The sequence below is a fragment of the Toxorhynchites rutilus genome, chromosome 1, assembly GCF_029784135.1.
Source record: "Toxorhynchites rutilus septentrionalis strain SRP chromosome 1, ASM2978413v1, whole genome shotgun sequence".
NCBI classification, from domain to species: Eukaryota; Metazoa; Arthropoda; class Insecta; order Diptera; family Culicidae; genus Toxorhynchites; species Toxorhynchites rutilus.
The window spans coordinates 35,769,247-35,788,479 of NC_073744.1; the positions used below are offsets into that span (position 1 = coordinate 35,769,247).

At 39.1% G+C, this 19,233-nt stretch overlaps 3 protein-coding genes across 3 annotated transcripts in view; 2 read left to right on the forward strand and 1 right to left on the reverse strand.

The window, feature by feature from the left end:
- Nucleotides 1-1,171: 1,171 nt before the first annotated feature.
- LOC129763520 (zinc finger protein 260-like) lies at nucleotides 1,172-4,101 on the forward strand. Its single transcript, XM_055762665.1, has 5 exons — nucleotides 1,172-1,632; nucleotides 1,698-2,560; nucleotides 2,618-3,332; nucleotides 3,396-3,627; nucleotides 3,692-4,101. The coding sequence occupies exons 1-5, from the start codon at nucleotides 1,491-1,493 to the stop codon at nucleotides 3,705-3,707; spliced, it is 1,968 nt and encodes a 655-aa protein (XP_055618640.1). The 5' UTR covers nucleotides 1,172-1,490; the 3' UTR covers nucleotides 3,708-4,101.
- Nucleotides 4,102-14,685: 10,584 nt separating this feature from the next.
- On the forward strand, nucleotides 14,686-16,845 carry LOC129763524 (proton-coupled amino acid transporter 3). Its single transcript, XM_055762674.1, has 2 exons — nucleotides 14,686-16,228; nucleotides 16,287-16,845. The coding sequence occupies exons 1-2, from the start codon at nucleotides 15,163-15,165 to the stop codon at nucleotides 16,808-16,810; spliced, it is 1,590 nt and encodes a 529-aa protein (XP_055618649.1). The 5' UTR covers nucleotides 14,686-15,162; the 3' UTR covers nucleotides 16,811-16,845.
- A 33-nt stretch (nucleotides 16,846-16,878) lies between these two features.
- LOC129763531 (fatty-acid amide hydrolase 2-like) overlaps nucleotides 16,879-19,233 on the reverse strand; it is a 33,300-nt gene continuing 30,945 nt past the window's right edge. The window contains exons 4-5 of the mRNA XM_055762688.1: nucleotides 17,415-17,983; nucleotides 16,879-17,357 (exon numbers count right to left, since the gene is read on the reverse strand). Of these exons, the coding sequence (XP_055618663.1) occupies nucleotides 17,085-17,357; nucleotides 17,415-17,983 (842 nt within the window). The 3' untranslated portion in view covers nucleotides 16,879-17,084. The remainder of the gene's footprint in view (nucleotides 17,358-17,414; nucleotides 17,984-19,233) is intronic.

Here is a 19,233-nt window from a genome sequence, read left to right on the forward strand (position 1 = left end):
GCTCACGACATCACTGCAATGCGACCTATTTTGCGTACGTAACCACTGTGGTGACACCGGCGGTTAAATGTTCGCACGTAACCACTGTGGTTACGCTAGACGGCAAAGTGTTAATGAATGATTCAAAAAATAGGTCTAACCTCATGTGTATTGATATAAGCTAAATATAAAAGCTTTTTATGTATTAAAATTATGGAAAAATGTCATACGGTGAGTCAAATGTCTTTGATGTGATGAATGGAGCCTCTAATTTCAAAAACCTGTGAAATATTGTTATATCCAAAAAGTCTGCAACAAAAATAAAAAGTATTTTACAGATATGAATTTACAAACATATCTGTAAATCTGCCATTTCTTGTGGTCTGAGAATTTATTGCAAGAAATTGCTTGAAAAAATGCATGAATTTGCTTGAAAATGAAGTGGATTAGGTCCGCACCTCTTAGGGCATCCGCACCAATGCGTTACTATTCAAGGTTTCTAGTCTCGAGTTTTAGCCGTTGCTAATTTATTAACTCAGGTTGCTAAATACGATTGCTATTACTAGAAAAAATGACAAGTGTCAGTTAATTCTCTTTTCGTCGCGTTCATTTTTTGGTAGATAAATACACTTATACAATTCCGAAATAATATTTCAGAGCAAAATCACAAAAAACGAACACAAGACGAATGAAACCCACAACAGATGTTTGACGTTTGTTGAAAATAGCAACACTTGGCTCGGTTGCTATCGCGTTGCCAAATTTGTTAACTCACTATTCACCGAGAGGCCGATTACTATTTCCCACACCTGAACCGCAACCACCAGGTTGCTGCGTTATGGTGAGGATTGTCAAAATGTCTGTAACAACGCATTGGTGCGGATGCCCTTAGGTTATACGATGTAATGTTTGCTGAGAGACATTAAAGAAAAGTTAGATAATTTCCTCAATATAATAATGGAAATACATGAGGTCGCCAATATTTATTTAGTTATACATATACAAAATTCATTCATATCGCGTTGTAAATTATTTATGCTTAACATATTTGATGAAAATAAACATCACTCTTTGCAAAAAAATCTGTTAAAGTTTTTCCCACCATTCATAACTCTTCTTGATTTGGGCCACTTCATAACCACCCTGTGTCGTCCAATGTTTTTTCTTCCATCAAGCGCGTCCTCTGTCACACAAAATTAGGAAAACAAAAATGGCCTCGCATGGTCTTTGTTTTGTTCAGTTTACTTAGAAGTTTTTACCCGGGAAACCTCTCTCTTTCTAAATATCTTCCTTTTGTTTAATGTGTCGATTGTTCCTCACAGTTGAATGCATTCGCTTTTTGTGTCTTGAGCTCTTGAGTCGTCGCAGCTTTGTGTGAAAACTTGTCTATTGTGTACACTCTTTCCTCGGACCTGTCCAGTTTTATTTCATGTTTGTCACTGATGGATTCGAGTGTTTAGTTGTTTCTGTCGGTCATTAGTTGTTTCGTTGATAATCCTGCGGCCCATACAATGCCACAATCAAAGAAAAACAGAAAATCAAGCGGAATAATGTGTCCGAATGGCGATGACAACAACGCCATTGGAAATGGCGTCGATGGTGTGGGAGAAGAGATAGCGGGTGGCGGTGGTAAACAAAAACAAAAAAATGGAGGTGAGTATGTGATGGTTGGCGGAGTTAGATAAAATTGATAAAATTTTCATTTTTTTTTTTCGTAGAAACGGAGCTCATTTTAGTCATGGAACCCCAGAACACTTCACCAACAAAATATTTCGATCAGAATGGTATCGCGCTCAAGGAGGCTTTTCGTGATGCGCTTCCGGAGTGCGGTTCGCCTCCTCGGCCCAAAATAAAAACTATCAGAAAGCGAACAAACCTAGACATTACATGTCACAGATGTTTGAGGTTATTCGATACAAAGCTGGAGTATGAGTTTCATTATCGATGCAGCTATAACGAAGAGCCGACTTATGTATGTCCGGTTTGTGGTAAGCGCATTTCGCAGTATAAAGCCTTTCGGTTGCACATCTATCGGCACTCAAACAGTGCGAATCATCGTTATGCGTGTGGAATCTGCTTGAAAGTTTTCCACCAGAAGTCAGATTTGACCCGTCATGAAACTATTCACGAAAGTGAGTCAATGCAAAAAGGGAATCAGGTCGCCATCGATGTAGTTTCGAACAAATTTAGCTGTGATCGATGTGATGCCGTTTTCGGTAGTCAAACGGAGATGCGGTCCCACAACAAAAAGGTACATCCGAGTCCAAAACAGATGACAGAGTGTCCCGAGTGTGGCAAAGTGCTGTCGGTGGGAAGTCTATACTCGCATAGGAAAATTCACTCCAATGGACCAAAGTATACCTGCGAGGAGTGTAACAAGACGTTCGTTCAGAAAATTAATTATATTCACCATCGAAAGAAGCACCTGCCGAACGACGAGCGTCCGTTTCCCTGTGGGGAATGTGGAAAAGCATTTCACGAGAAGTCCCACCTGCAGAGGCACTTGTTTTTCCACTCGAACGAACGTCCGTTTACTTGTGAGACTTGCGGTAAAACTTATAAAACCGAGCGGTGTTTGAAGGTAAGCTTGAGTTGAATTCCATCACACGGTTGCATTCATTTATACGCTGTTTCGCAGGTCCATTCGGCGGTACACAACGCAGAGCGTCCTTTCGTATGTACCGAGTGCAACAAAGGTTTTCTGAGTAGCTCAAAACTCCGCCAGCACAGTAACATACACTCGGGGTTGCGTCCACATAAGTGCAAGTACTGCACCCGCGATTTCACTAATTTCCCAAACTGGCTGAAGCATATTCGCCGTCGTCACAAGGTTGACCATCGCACCGGAGAGAAGCTGGTCAGTGTGCCAAAGTTTATGACCAAAAAGAAAGATAAAGTGGCTGAGAAAAAAGCCGACACGAGCCGTGAACAGAAGGGGAAGGAGCAAAAAGAAATTTTGCCCCTTTCGATTAAGGAGGAGAGTCTTCCGTTTGTGGAGGAGAACTCGAACATTGATCTCAATTTGGTGTCGAAGGAGGATCTGCTGCAACCGCTGAAGATGGAGTATATGGAGGACATTTTCTCGAGCCTCCCTGAGTCTGGTTTGACTGTGATGAATGATGAAAACGCATGCGACACCGAATTCAAAAGGGAAAATATTGGACCAATCTCCGAGGAAGGCTCAGAACCATCGTTAGCTGAACAGGAGCTAACGGAACCACCTCTTGGTCTCGCAGCAGACGATAACGAACTATTTCAATTCGGCTACGTACAACCTGAATTCGATTGTGATTATAGTATTAAGCAAGAACTATTGTTACACACAGAGGCTGCTAGGGTGATCAGGGAAAGTGGTATGTTCTTTGTGTTATTGCAAACGTATAATCGAAAATAACTCCAAAAATTTCTGTCAACAGAAGCAGCAACTAGCGACGACATGAATTCGCCACCGGAAGTGAAACCGCCAGTATCCGCTTCCGGTGCGCTGGTCTACGATATTAACGCCGAGCTTCCTATTTTCCCGACACTTGTTTCTATTTGCGGCAACGATCAGCAGTATCAGCTAATCAACCCAAACTTTCTTCATTTGCCACAGGCACGCAAGAGTTCCGCTGACAATGGTGCTGGTGGCAGTAGCGCTGTGACTACGTAAGTTAGGATGCATCCCTCCAACTCTTCCATAAGTTGTACTCACGATTTACTTTCATTACAGATTAGATGCACCGTAAACGATACGATATTTATTTTATATATTATAAAACCCGTTTTCACAACAAAAGTACAACCTATGCACATATTTGCATCGGAAGCAACGGTGGGGCCATTTCGTCCCCTTACCAACTGCTCGGCTAGTGAGAGACACATGGAAAAAGTGGTGATTTATTTCTAGGTTTACCAAACCTAGATTGTAGTCAATGGTATGAATAGTATTTCTCCCGTTCGAAAAAAAAAACGTTTTGCTTCAACGAGGATGATTAATTTAAGATGAAAACAAATCAAATAATTTATACGAGAGTGAAATACGGGAGGGACGTGAGTTAAGGCGACACTCGATACGAAGCGTAACCTCTGAAAAGCCTACAAAAGACTGTATTTGTAATAAAAATAAGCTGAAAGCCAGAACGGATCGGGTATTGCCTTTGGAAAATATGAGAATCCATTGTTCATTGTAATTGCGGAGTAGCAAATTATCAACCTAAATTTGTGAGGTACGGGCTCTCAAAATTTTCCACTCAATTATGGAAAATTTTGGCATGGAAATGCTCCAATCACGGAAGTGTTTGATCGCAAATGTAGGGATCCCCGATAATCGTTCGATTAATCGATTAATCGAATACTTCCTACAGAATGTTTTGAAAATTAAAATTATGAATGAAAATTAACTTTTTCTTGTCAAAATAGTATTCTATTTAAATGAAACACATTTTCTCTTGCATATGGTGAAAAAATCGCATTCAAAAGTTTTTGAAAATAATTTTTTAATTATAATGAACAGTTTCAGTAAAAATGTCGGAAATTTATATCACAATAAAAAAGAGTCAGGAATACGTGTTTCAAGTAAAAAAATAATATGATGTAAAAATTTTCGTCCAAATTTCTACATTTTAAAACTGGTTTCATGCCTTTTATTCAGATAGAGATTACACTGTCGAGTTTTGGACTCAAATTATGGTCCAAATTTAAAATCACCGCCAGACGTCGGCACTGTACCACTGTCATCGCGAATTTGACATTTTACTTCCACAGTGTTATGCCGTGAACTGAGACAGTATTTAAATACTGCACTCGCTCCGAGGAGCTGTGACACACTTATATTGTGGAATGAAATACGAGCACAATATTCAAATGTGCATTAAATTGGTATGGATTTTTTGTGCAATTCAGCAACATCTGCATCCGCAGGGTAGATCATTATTTAGCAAAGAAACCGCTTGTCCGGTTGTATCTTAGATATGGTCTTGTTCCTGCAATCGATCGATGAAAGTTTTTGTTTTTCCTGAATTTCTCAAAAGTGTGAGATCACTAGAAAACGCTGGTTTTACGCTGTATCGTTTTAGCGTACAGGGAAAAACACCGAAACAATTCAACGTAAAATCGAACACTTGTCATCGTTTTCGCAACTTCTTGATGAGCTGTGCGATACATGTATACAGTATATAATAAGAAATGTATATAATATGTACTGAGAAATGTATATAATATGTGTCGGGTAATTTTTATAATATGTATAAATGTATGTGATATTTACATTGCGATGTAAATAAATGTAAAATAGAAGATTTTTTCACCAACTCTAAAAGATCGTGTTATTCTATTGTATAGCATGCATTTTTGATGGAAAAGTTAACTTTAGTTCATATGTTTCAATAAGAGTTGACATTGTTTTGGATAAAGCTTGTAGCACAATGCTTAGCTTATGTTTTATACGCCCCATTTATATTTATGACAGCACCACTAGCAATTCGAATGACAAATATAAGTAATTGAAACGGTTCGAATATACAATCACAAGTAATTAAATACGGTTCGAATATACAACTACAAGTAATCAAACGGGCGAACAATTTCTAGCAAATGAGGAAAATTAGTCTAACTATTTATTTCTCTCAATGACGATTAATCGATTATTCTGGGGCGATGAATCGTATCGAATAACCTAAGACAAGATTAGGCAATAGAGAGTTGATTCCGGACCAGCTGCTGATTGGTCAATTCTAAAGAATTGCCAATAATATTTGAAAATACACTACTACAAAATGTACTCATGGTTTGTACTTTCACACTAGTTTTCATGATAAAGCATAACAGAAAAATACAATTTGTTTAGAAATGCGCAATAATTTTGCTTCATATCATCCAAATGTAATTATTCATAGAATATATGAAATTCTTCAGAAACTTTATCGCATTTAGAAACATGACATCTCGGCACCCCTGATGCTCGCACTTGGTCGAAGGAAAGGCAAACAGAAGAGTAAGAAGCCAGTTGGTATGTCTTGTCTTAGCGAATAACAACCCAAATTAAAATCGATGAATCGATATATCGACCTAGCATGGACCAAAAGGCTGTGACATCTCCGTTTTGCATCCCCTTGTCTATTCGCGTTGACGGCGGAATGGTGTCGACATCTGGATACGACATTAGTTTGTATGAGACCAACTCTTCTCTATGAGATTAGTCGGCCCTAAGGCAATTTTAAATTACTAAAATTTGTTTGAAATTTTTTTCTTGGCGTTATTTACCTATTAGAAGTACGTTGTTCTGACCCTAATTTAAACTATTTTCTATGAATTTTCAGATATTTTCACCAAAACATACCATTATAATATAAAATCATCTTTAGACTAAATTTTTATATGATATTTTTTCACTACTTGCAAGCGAAAGTGATTTTCATTTACATAGAGTACTAATTTGGTTTCCGAAAAATAATTTTCATTTATAATTTTCATTTTAAAATTATGTTCATTTCTTCTGCAAACCGATAATATCATGCCTACTCCTCCATTCCGTAATACGAAGCTCAATGCCGTCAACGCGGATAGTTTATTGGACGAAAATACGGAATAATCAACAAAACGAAATGGTATCACTGTTGGTGGTTTTTATTTCCCTGCTCAAATATCAACTCATACAAAACAACTGGATCATGGTGAGTTCGAAAACTATTTTTTTATTGTGTCTTTTTATTTCAGATAATCTTCAACAATATTTTTTTTTATACAAACCTCATCAACAAACTAAATAGCGTTATTTCATCATTATCCAACATTAGCCATTAACATCAACTTTGTTGGATACTATGGAAATCAGTTCCAACATGTAAGTTTAAAAAGGTACTGTGGGTTGGATGTAGGAAATAATTTCCTGAATTTATAGACCGCTCTACCATTGGACACTGCAAAATGGAAACGCTCCAGTTAAAAGCCATTTTTTTTTTAAATTTCCGATACTTTTGTCTGGGCAAAGTCATATTCAACTGAGGATAGTCAGGAAACTATGAAGAAATTCATCTTCGAATTGAGTTGAAAATGAGTTTCATCAACATGACTCAACAGTCATTCGGGCGTTTAGTTGCTATCTCACTCTACCTCTTGGCTATCTCATTTCATTCTTCCTCGTCAAATGGACTTCATTGCATATTGAAGTGACTCTCTTTCTCTCTCTCTCTCTCTCTCTCTCTCTTTCTCTCTCTCAATTAATTTTTAATTTTTGAAAAAAGTCTTTTCTGAAAAACAGGGGAAAATTTTGATTTTCCGGACCACCCTAAAATGAAAAAAATACTATTCTAATATTTTGCGATGAGGAACAAAACTACCAATTTTCACGTAATTCTGAGAACCACTATATAGGTTTGGCATGGAATGGCTGTGTAGAAATCCAATCAGACAAAGCGGAATCCAGACGGAATTCTCTAATTGCTCTATAATTAGTTCTTCGACTCCTATATTTTCTAATACCGTCGCACTATCAATTTAAACAATTCCTTCCAATTCCAATTCCATTCAATTAGAATCTTCAAAAATCACGATTTTGTACATTTGTACTAATAATAGCTTATAATTAGGCAGATTAAACGTACCGTTTTTAACGAGACAGTACCGTTTTATCGACCGATTTTGATTGTCCCGTCTTTTTTATCAATTTCTACCGTATTTTGAGTATACAGGAAATTATTCACCCCTATTCTGTATTTCGATCGATTCGAAATATTCCGAACGACTTGATAAAATTCCATTCTGTATTTCGTTCGAGTTGTTTTTGCATTCCGTTCGATCTGTTTCTCTTCGAACAATAAATGGACAAAACGTTCGAAACGGTTTCGAACGAAATGGAAATCCGTCGGAATACAGAATAGGGCTGATTATATTCCTTAATATTCCACTATCATAAATTTCAATAATTTTATTCGAATAAGCATTTGATGAGTGAATTGCAATCGATATTCGAAGTTTCGTTGTAAAACTTTATAAATATCGATTTACACGATTCGTGTACAAAAAAATGAAGCGCTTTCGTGATTTCGTCGGTGAACATAATGCTAAATTGCTTGAGCAGTATAACACACGATACCTTTCTCTTGGCCCTTCTATCGAGAGGAGTCTTAGCATTTTTGAAGGATTGAGCTCTTATTTTCTTTCACAAGAAAAGTTCCCGTTGTACTACGAGATTTAACTGAAAACCGATTCTTAAAAATATAATTGCTTTCTACCAGAGGCATTAGTTGGTGAACTTTGAAACATTTATTCGTCTTGTTGAGAGAGGCGATGTATCTGCCACTGATATTACCGTTATTTTTGATGATTTCATTAGAATTCTTATCAGCGTCAAATCGTTTTCAATTCGATTACACCCAAGGTTAGCTTCAAACCATGGTTCAAAAGTCTGTACTTCAGTCGGGACCTCATTCGCAACTTCTTCCGACTCATATCCAATCACTGTTCGTTAGACGCGCTGTTATTTCGTATCAATCTTACCAGCAACAATCTCTGCGTTTGTGGTGAAGGTTATCATGACATTGAGCATGTTGTTGATCGTCAAGACGTATTTTGTAGTCTGGCGAATTTAGAAAACTTAAAATTATCGATCTCCGTGTATAAACATCAAAATTGTCCGAATCTCCTTATGTCCCCTTCTCTCTATGATAAAATTATTTCCCTCTTCTCAGAGACGAACCAGCCTACGGCTGAAAGTCTCTTAAATAAGGACAAAAAATCGAGGGATTGTATCCGAGACACGACCGCTTACGACGTAGGACTACGCAATTTTTTTTAAATTTTGTTGGTTTATCATTTTGGATATTATTTGCGAATGCGTCGAAATTTCATAAATAACTCTTTGGTAAAAAGTTCCCGGGACCCTGAAAAGGTTTAATGACTGTTTATGAAAAATCGTTTCTCGACTCTCGGTCGACAACCGTCAACAAAGCTAGGAGCATGTTGAATCAGAACAGAGCCAATGCACTACTTACTATGCAAGGGTGGAGTTTACTTCGCAAATATTCTCTTTTCGCTATCCCCCTTCGTTACTTCTGCATAAGTTGCCCGTTATTGATTGCTCTGTTCGGGAAAGCACACAAATGGACAGAACAAATGTATGGGAAAATGGAATGCTTCCAATTTTGATCAATTTAAACCATATACAGACTATGGGATTGTAATGTATAGCATATCAAACAAATCTTAGAAAATTTCCGATTCGATTGGTATACAAATCAGTAAAATCCGTTCGCAGCAAAAATAGTTATTAATGTAAACTTTATTTCATAAAAACGTGACCTGTTCTCTGATTTGACCCCCTAATGTAAGACGTAGTCCTACGTCAAAAAATATGTCACCCTACTAACCAGGTATGGGCAAAATCGAAATTCGTTCAACAACATTCATTCACAGATAAAACTCACCCTTCTATTCTCCGTTTATGCCTCACTTTATTTTAGACAGAAAACATTCACCTATCATCTTCGCAAAGTTCATTCTCGAGTTAAACGGAAAAATACTGTCTCGATTCCGCTCATTTATTCTCAGAGAATTTTGCATTCTCTCATTTGCCTCTCGGAATGGCGTTAGTTGGTGATAGAATCAAGTTGGAAACTTTTGCTTGAGCCAGCGAGTGTCTCTGTAAAATCATTCGTTTTTCACTCAAATAGCAATCATTGAGCCTCGATCGCGGCAGTAAAATATAGGTAGATAGTTGAAATCGAGTTGTTGCCTGTGCACTATTGCAATGGCATTCTTTTGTTTCTAGTATGGGATGTATGACCTAAACCAACGCAAAAGACCATATTAACGCAAGTTATTGGTGTGCGGGAAGGTAGACTTATGTACATTGCCGATAACAAATGCACTTGAATGCTGCCAAGGAAAAGAGTAGAAGGGAATATATTTTGACTCAATCGTTATTTTGTTTCGTGCGATCCTTCTAAAGGAGTTTTCATGCATTGAATATTGTTTTCCACTCTTTGTTTTGTTATGTTCACTCTCAGTCCCGAACGAAGATGGTCGGCGAGTGTAAAATGATTCATCGTGCAATCTCACGATTGCTTGCTGCATTCTCTTCGCCATGATTATTCCAAGCAGATACAAGAGTGATTTATAATTAGGTCTGGAGAAATGAGCGAATGAACTTTTTCATACTTGCTACTTACTTCGAGTCGTCTGCATTTAATCGATTCCCCATCCTATCAACCGTAGAATAAGCAAATTATAACACTTTGGAATTAAAAAAAGATTCAGAATTTGTCTTCATAAATAACTATATAACTGAGCCTGTAAGAATAAACGATTTATAAAAAAAAGAACTCTTCAAAAAGAAGAAAAGAAGTATTTCTGACTAGTGATGAGCAAAGTGGTCTTGAAATTTTAGCTGCTTAAAAAGATGTCGTTTACCATGTTTCATCTGAAACTGTGGTTAATTTTACGATACTGCGTTGGAGTATATTGAAAATGAAAAGTTAGTCTAGTAAACACATAACAGAATAAATGGATTTTCTTCTTCTTTCTTTGTTTTTAAGAGGCTTTAAACTTTGTAGTTCATTCGCCTCTAAAATGGATTTTATTAAAGTTCATTCCTAACTACCATTCAAAGTAGCATTAGTAAAAATCTTCTTTTTCGAATAAATGGAAACATGTTGTTTGATAAGTACACAACAACTAAAGCAATTGGAATTGATGAGATAAGGTGGTGGTGGAAATAATAATCCTTGTTATTTGCAAATTGTTAGTTACCGCATCAGTTGGAATTATTTTTCCATGATGAACAATATGTGGACAAAAGAAAAGTCACGACTCACGATTAAAATCATAAATAATTGTCAAATAGAACTGTCATCTGGATTGTGACAAAAATTATGAGAAAATTACCAAAATTCATTATTATCTAAATATTTTTTCCTGGCAGAGAACAAAGCAGGAACATCTACAACCATTCCATGCCAAAGCGATATAGCGGTTCTCAGATTTTCGTTAAAATCTGTAGTTTTGTTCATTATCGCAAAATCTAATACCCGTATTTTTAATTTACTCATGCATACTATACAGAGGGCAGATGAAGCAAACTGCCTCCACTGTAATGTAGCTGTGGAAACAATAACTCACAAATTTAGTGAGTTTCCCCGAGTGGCAGCAGCCTGGAGATTAATGCAGCGAAAAATGAGAGCTATTTTGGGAGGTTGGCAACGACCCTCATTAAACAACATAAGAGAAAACCAGCGAATTAAATTATTGAGAACCTTCATCAATTATGTTGAATTTGTCAATGGAATAAACGGGCTAATAGATACTGCAGTCTTAGAATTTTATATAAATGTAAATATATAATAACTGTTTTTTTTATAATGAATAAACTTGGCATTGCATAAAAAAAAACATTACGGTGGTCCATAAAATTATTTTTATCCCCTTCTATACAAAAATTTCGAGTCTGATATTCTGCGATAAGGAACAAAACTACCAATTTTGTGAGAAATCTGAGAACCATTATATCGAGTTGGCATGAAATGGCTGTTCAAGAATGTTTAATTGTTTGGTTTCATTCACCCAAATAAAATTCTTTAAAAAATTGTTTTTTTTTGCTTACGTGTCCCGTTTTCAATCTAGAACTTTTTGGTCAGCCTACTTATAATGTACTTATAATAGCCAATCAATCTTTACATAAACGTTGAAATACTACATTTTTCTTGAAATTAGTCATATTTGAAATATAAAACTTTTTTCAAACTGTATATCCGAAAATCAGAGAGATGTTATTTTTCGTTTTTGGGATATTGGGCCCTACACCGCGTTTCACAACTATAGAACCACTCATTTTTTCTGAGTTTCTAGCGATATGTACAGAGATATAATTTTCTCAAAAAGCCCTGGTTTAGACAGCTTACCAACAACACGAATGAACAGTTAGAAGTGCAACGAAGTACTAAGTAATTTGGTATCAATTCACAAAAGGTCATGGCATGGTTTAATGAATAGGGGCTTCAGATTCTGGATTGGTCAGTTTGTTTACCAAATCGCCTGTCAGGAACTTATGACGAGTGATCGGACGAATAGTAGATGCAGGTTACAAGCAGTATGAGTGATTTGAATAACTTAAACGAGCAGTATCCTCTTCGTAGAACGAGATACACACTACAACATGGCGCAGCTTGGTCGTAACCACCCCGAATGGGTTATTTGAACTATAGAGATCTAAAGACGACCTATGAATTAGAAACTTATCGTAACTCATGGTAAATTGGCGTGAATTTCGTAAAGGAGTGAGAGTTTTTCCATCTGGTTCTATAGTTATGGAACACTGGAATTTTTGTTTTTTGAATATTTCACGCCCGAACACAACAATAAAGATAAAATGGCCAGTCTTATAAATGAAGATAGTTATTGTATTCTACACTATATACTTCATTTCAACCGACTTCTTACATATCTCTGGAAACCAGAGTGGTTCTATAGTTGTGAAAGAAAAAATGAGTGGTTCTATAGTTGTGAAACGCAGTGTATGTATAGAAATCGAGTCGATAAGAATTTCGCTCGTTAGCTCTATTTTACTATTATAGATATCGAGCAAGTCGATTTTTCGAGTTGTTTGGTTCGCTTGTTGCATATTTTCAGAGAATTTTTTTGGTTTGGTGTGTGTCCCTGATATTTCCTTTGGTAAAACATTTCAGAAACGCTTAAATATATGCAATTGCAACATATGAAATTTGAGCTCGGTAAGAGATTCTCGATTTACAAAATACGAAATATTGCTCGGTGTGATAGTGGTAGTGATTGTATCGACTTCTCGATTCGATTTATATAATAGGGCCCAGTGTGTTATTCGAGAGGAGTATCGATTCCAGAACCTACGTTGAGCAGACGATATTCCTTTTAGATCGTCAGTACCAAAGTGAAAGAAGTAGATGACAGAGCTACACCTTCACAAATCCGAACAAAGAAATATAAATGATACATTATGGTATGCTACACAATTCAAATGAATCGTGTGTAATCGTAGCAAAATTATCACAAGCTAGCAACGGACAGTAAAATAGAACATAAACATACGATCACGAGAACAGTGATTGACCTCAGCGCAGATGATAGTCACGTAATCATTATTTACATTAATCGGTCTCAGTAAATTGAATATCATCTGTATTCACTTTAATTTGTAGCAACAAATTAATTATCGTAAACATCGTCGGGGCTGACGACACAAATAGGCACATTCGCATAAATGTAACAGTAGGGTAGAGAGGTATAGAACGCTCCACTATAGTAAAATGACTCATTCAATGATTCAATCTGGATCATAGATACAGCTGTAAAGGGGTTACCTGAGCTATGAATCGTGATCAAATATTAGAATCATGACAGTGTCAACACAGTGTCCCGTGCGGTAGCAGTAGTTCAGAGTAGCTTCGAAGGCGTGGCTGCTGGAGAAGCTTACCACTACCACCTGCAAAAGACTGGTCAAAAAGACCCACGGTAAGCAGTTCGAGCACTGACACGAAGAACAAATGTCTGCCAGTCAATCATGGAACTGTCTTTGAACGAGGACCTTCGTCATTACTTCTACAGGAGATGTGAGAATTAGCTATTGATCAACCAGAACCTATGTAGACGCCTCATTAACCCAGAAGTGTAATGTTTTTTTTCCTGGTTACTTTGTTGATGTTTCTATGAATGTGAATTAGCTTGTGTATGGGAGAGATGGATTGACAGAATGCCAGTGGCAGAACATATTGGCTTGCGCTTGTTCTCTCCAACTTGTCCACGTGGTGTGGTTTCTTATCTTCTGAATGTCCGAGTCTGTCCATATGGGGATCCCTACGACAATGTCGCTCACTCGTCACTTATGGATGACGAAGTTTTGACCAGGCTCAACCTTCAACACTGCCGCACTTTTTTGTAGTTCCGGGTCATGAAAGACAAGCGAAGCGCTTCGAGAAGATTTCAGCTTCGTTTTCATTTCAGTAGTTTGGGTGACAGCCTTTCGGATGAATAGTTCCAAGGAGCCTATGAACATTGGGACAAAATGCTGGCAGCCGCGTTTTGAAACCAAAGGGTTATATTTCGGAGATTTTAAGTTCAATCCTGAAGTGTGTTGTCAACAATTGGATTAATTGAAAGATTCACTGGAGTGAAAAAGGTTTAAGTTAGTTTTTTACAGTTTGGGTGAATTCTATTTGTTCAGCAAACGCCATAAACTTTACTTCAAGGAATATACCGCAAATTATTCGGATACGTTTCCTGACAGTTGTGTTACTGCTAAATGGTACTATATCAACACTATGATAATATTGTCTTTCATTTCAACCAAAGAATGAAATCTCTTTTCAAATGATTTGATATGTTTTATCGCAGCGAATTGCGATGATATTTTTTCTTTGACTGGGTGCAATAAAGAAAAGTGAGAAATGAGAAAAACTCAGCTACGTTGACGAAGTGAAATATAATTTCCGCGCCTGATCCATCAGAAATGACTGCCATTTCCCAAGTTGGTAGCTCCCAATAAAATAAACGCATACACTCGTTATAGAGAATAAAATTGATTCCAGCCTGGGCGGCATCGTAATCGCCAGTTCCATCAACGTGAATCAACCCAGATTCAATACTATAACAAGGACTTCTTGCGAGTCAGCGTCGCATCCAGACATAAACATAAATTATTGATATATAAAGAGATAGAGAGGAATCAATACACTCCTTGAACATATAAAACAAATTCCAAGATAGAGATTAGTTAGTTCATACCACCTCATTGTGAAGTAAGTTTGAAACTATTCTTTGGAAGCATTGTGCCAACGGAAATAAGCACAACTCAATTCAGGGAAGTTATTGGTCAAGCTTGCGATGGAACTGTGTTTGTGTTTAACGTGCTTCAGATACATGTTCTTTTCCTCGTATAGTTGAAATTCGATCTCTTTTTATTGCCCATGTTCACGGCACAGTGTCAGTAAGGTGCCAGCAGTGAGGAACGAGCCAGTGAAGTTGTAAGGATTCGCCGCTCACCTGTGACAGGGGCTTATCTGTGCCACAGACATTAGCGTGTCTCGATACATTCAAGCTCCGGCTTGTACCCTGATGTGTCTCGCTTCATGCTGGCATTTACAACTCCAAAATACGTACCCAGATTGCTTCTAACCGCCACACGAATCGGATGGTCCGATCAGCACAAATTTTGCCCCGTTTGCAGTTCCAAAAAGCATGGTAATCTGTGATCAAGAAGAATTGGAACGGATCATATTCCCGGGGTGTGCTTCCCCCGATGTTCAGGATCAGCGACGGGCTCGCATCATTTTGGCAGACACGGAAAAACCAACGATGGACCACACCGGAACGAACACGAAACTGTCGCTGTTTTTTGCTAGTCTTTGTATCATTGATTTGTTCGGAGTGTTTCCCATAGTGGCTCTCCCCAAGTCAATCATCTCCTGTGGGCTGTACGGAATACCACTGGTGCTCCTTGTGATTACGTTGCAGATTTACACTGCCACAGTGCTGGGAAAGTGTTGGACCATCGCGGAGAAGTTGGATCCTTCGATTGTTTCTAAAAATCGGTACCCATATGCTGCTATAGCGGAGTTCACGTTCGGGAAGCGAATGAGTTGGTTTGTGACGGTGCTGCTGGATTTGACTGTGTTTGGTGGGGGCATTCCGAATCTGCTGGTGGCAGCGCAGAACCTACAGCTGCTGGGGTCCAGAATTACCGGAGGGCAGTTTGAACTTTCCTTCTGCTACTGGTTGCTACTGCTTGGTGTGTTTCTCTGCCCGATTATGTGGCTTGGAAGCCCTAAAAATATGCGTGCACTGGCGAGCGTTTCAGTTACTGTGTGTAGCAGTGTTGCCTTGTTGGCATGGTACTCGATCGGACGAGATGTAGTTAGTAGCAAAGGCTTCGAACCTTTCAAGGGAATCAAGCTTGGTTTACCCTCCTGGATTATGCTGCTCAAAGCGTACGGAATAATCGCGTTCCAGTTCGATATCCACCCGATGCTGCTTACAATCCAGGTGGATATGGAGAAAAAGCGTCAGATCGGCAAAGCGGTTTTCCTGGGATTGATGGCCACCTGCACACTGTCTGCAGTGACCACTCTGCTAGCCGCGTACCGCTATGGGATGGACGCGACGAATAATATTCTGCAAGTTTTGCCCCACAGCTGGTCGCTGTTCTTCACCATTCTACTGGTCACGCTTCAGCTGTGTTTGTCCAGTGCTGTTGGAAGTTCGGCACTTTTCCAGCATATTGAAGATGTTCTCGGAGCCTCCAGAGGTATTGTCACACCCAAAATTAATTTTGTATGCTCAACAGATACGATTCAAATTTGCAGATTTCACCATCAAACGTTGCATGATACGATCGGTTCTCGTTTGGTTGGCGGTAATGATAGCGGAATTGCTTCCACGTTTTGATGTCGTGATGGGAACCATTGGCGGGACGCTGACAGGTCCGCTCATTTTTATACTGCCACCGCTGTTGTACCAGAAGATGATCAAAATGGAAGCAATTTACTACCAGGAGATGGGACAACTTCAGAGCCGAGATGCGGCGAACTGTGACTCTCAGGAGTTATTGTTCCAGGGTACCTACGGATCGATAGGGTCCTCAATATCGGTTTATAGTAGACCACCGAAGCTTCATCGGTTAAAACGATGGACATTGATTTTCTGCGAACGCTGGAAACAGTTCGTTCAATTTATGTACAGTGACTGTATTCTCTCGGTGGCTGTTATCACCTTTGGAATCGCTGCCACGCTCGTGTCTACGTATTACAACATGTTCGACGTCAAAACGATTGGGAAACAGTTCTGGGGTACGTGTATCGGCAACATCTCACTTGTCAGCGACCTGTGACAGGATAATAAACGTTTCCCTGTGTTACTACCATGCTCTTGGCTTTCTTTCTAGAAGCAGCGTTCTGATAAAAAATATTGTTTACTTTATTCCTAACCCCCAAAATTCGGCTTCCATGTTTGGTATAAAAAATGCTATTCGTAAGATTTACGCAGGCATACGTCCGAATACTCGCTCTCTCCGCTCAAAACATACACTGATTTTCCCTCCCAATTTATATCACAAGAAACTACGAATAAATATATCTAGCAAGTCAAAAGCGGAAATAGACACTTCACTGTGGCGATTTCCAACCACCGAAAGCGGCTTCCAGCTCTCGAGCAATGCAGAGACTTAGCCGATCCTGGTAGGGGGCAGCCACAACCTGGATGCCAATCGGTAGTCCACGCTTGTTTAAGCCCAGTGGCACGTGCGTGCCCGGGAATCCAAGCGCGTTGAACAGCATCGTGTAAATGACAGCCGTGATGTACCCGAAAGATTCGTAGTGACGTATCGCAGCCTTCGGATATGTCGGCAGGAATAGCACTCCGTCCGTGCCGAGCGTTTCCTGGAAAAGTCAAACATTTTACACATTTTCGCATTTATTGTGATACACCTCACTCACTATCATCTGTTTTCTTAGTGCGTCCTTCATATCCACATAGCGTTGTCGATCTTCCGGACTGAACCAATGTTTGGTTTGGTATAGTATATAAAACATGACACCAGCGAGCGTAAACTGGGACTGCCCTATCATCGCTTTCCCGAGTTCGACCAGCAGATTATGCTTTTCCTTTGGGTTTTCTCTATCATCGAACATGTTCGGAAGATCCTTCAGCGACTGCAGGCTGCATAGTGCCATTTCCGGACAGTCGCCGATATCATCGAACTCCGCCCGTTCGGTTTGCAGGCCGTGATCCTTGAAGTACTGCACCGCCCGATACATTGCGATTTTGATTTCCTCATCGACCGGGACGAGTCCGACATTGAAGCCAAAATCTTCCATGTAGTGGATCTTGATGTCCTTGGTGTACACGGTCTCGTCCAGTCGCAGTTTGTATGCCTTCGAACCGGCCATGATGTGCACCAGGGTGGGGAGATCTTTAGCGTACCGACTCATCGGCCCCACGGTTAGGAAGGTGCAGAATTTCTCGTCCGTCGACATCGGGAAGTGTCCCTTGATGGAGATGATGTCTGGAAGTTGAGGTTGAAAATATGTAAATCGAGATGAATTCAGAAGGTGAGGGCTACTTTTCAACACACGAAGGTAATTTGGAATGTTTTGTTCTCGGATGTTCTCGTATAAATTCATATAAAACGTTTGCACGTTCTTGTAAAATCTGGCACCATTTTGTATGGGCCTCTTTTAAAAATATGTTTTTTTTTGTCAAAAAGTTAAAGGTAAAGGTAAAGTGACCAGATGGTCAGAGATCTAACACGGGACACAAAAAAAACTTCATGTATATACGTTATGTAAACATGAGCCATAGTTTAACGAGTCTCATTTACTCATGAAATTCTTAACATGTGTCCTTGCCAGAACTCTGCATAGTCAGCTGACTATCTGACTGACTATATCCGTATTCAGTTAGTAATGACTTTTGGCTTTTTCACGCAGTTTCTCCGCCAAAACGACTGAACAGTCAGTCGGGCGTTTAGTCGCAATCTCCCTCTACCGACTCGACTATATCATTTCATTCTTCCCAATCGAATTGTTCTCATTGCATTTTGAAGTGACTTCCCCCAAAACCAATTTGTTCCTCTTTTTCTCTCTCCCTTGTACGTGTGCATGCATCGATGTTTGACGTCAAATATATATTCCACATCAAGTTCTCGAAGATGATCCTTCTCTGGCTGACGATCGGCGAGATTGGAATGTCCAAGCCACTCTTCTTTCGAGTCTTACGGTGAACGGGTAGATATATAGTACGAAGTGCCTGCCGGAAGTTGCCGTCGTAATAAAGAGGTATCACGCAAAGGTGATGTAGTCTTTATAACGCACCTGGTAGCGGTCTATTATGCCAAGAGATCACTGGAGGCGATGGATTTGCTGGAGATAAACATTGTAGCGAAGGCCACCAACCTTACCAACATCCCCAGCTGCGAAGGATAGAAAAATTCAGGGCAAACTTCAAACGGAAGATTTCCTCCGATAACTTCATGGTCAAAACGGAGAGAGCTGACCGCCAAAGTCACGAAAAGGTTAAAGAACATGCCGACATTCATCTTTTCATCGGTCATGGTCGAGATTCCGGCCGTATGGCCGCCCGGCATTTCATTTACGATATTTTTTCAAACATCTCTTCCTCTCCCTGTCCAACATCACGACTTCTTCCGGCTTATTTAACACGTTGAGCTCCGACCGAGCTAGAGAATTAAAAGAATTAATTTGTCGTCTGACTCACGTCGGTCTCTGAGGATCAATAGGGCACTTTTTTAAAAGT

What these genes read in the sequence shown, in the direction of transcription:
- LOC129763520 (XM_055762665.1), top strand. Translation starts at nt 1,491, where the DNA reads ATGCCACAATCAAAGAAAAACAGAAAATCAAGCGGAATAATGTGTCCG. An exon ending in ACAAAAACAAAAAAATGGAG is followed by an intron (nt 1,633 to 1,697) that starts GTGAGTATGTGA and finishes TTTTTTTCGTAG; the next exon opens with AAACGGAGCTCATTTTAGTC. An exon ending in TAGGGTGATCAGGGAAAGTG is followed by an intron (nt 3,333 to 3,395) that starts GTATGTTCTTTG and finishes TTCTGTCAACAG; the next exon opens with AAGCAGCAACTAGCGACGAC.
- LOC129763524 (XM_055762674.1), top strand. Translation starts at nt 15,163, where the DNA reads ATGGTAATCTGTGATCAAGAAGAATTGGAACGGATCATATTCCCGGGG. An exon ending in TGTTCTCGGAGCCTCCAGAG is followed by an intron (nt 16,229 to 16,286) that starts GTATTGTCACAC and finishes TCAAATTTGCAG; the next exon opens with ATTTCACCATCAAACGTTGC.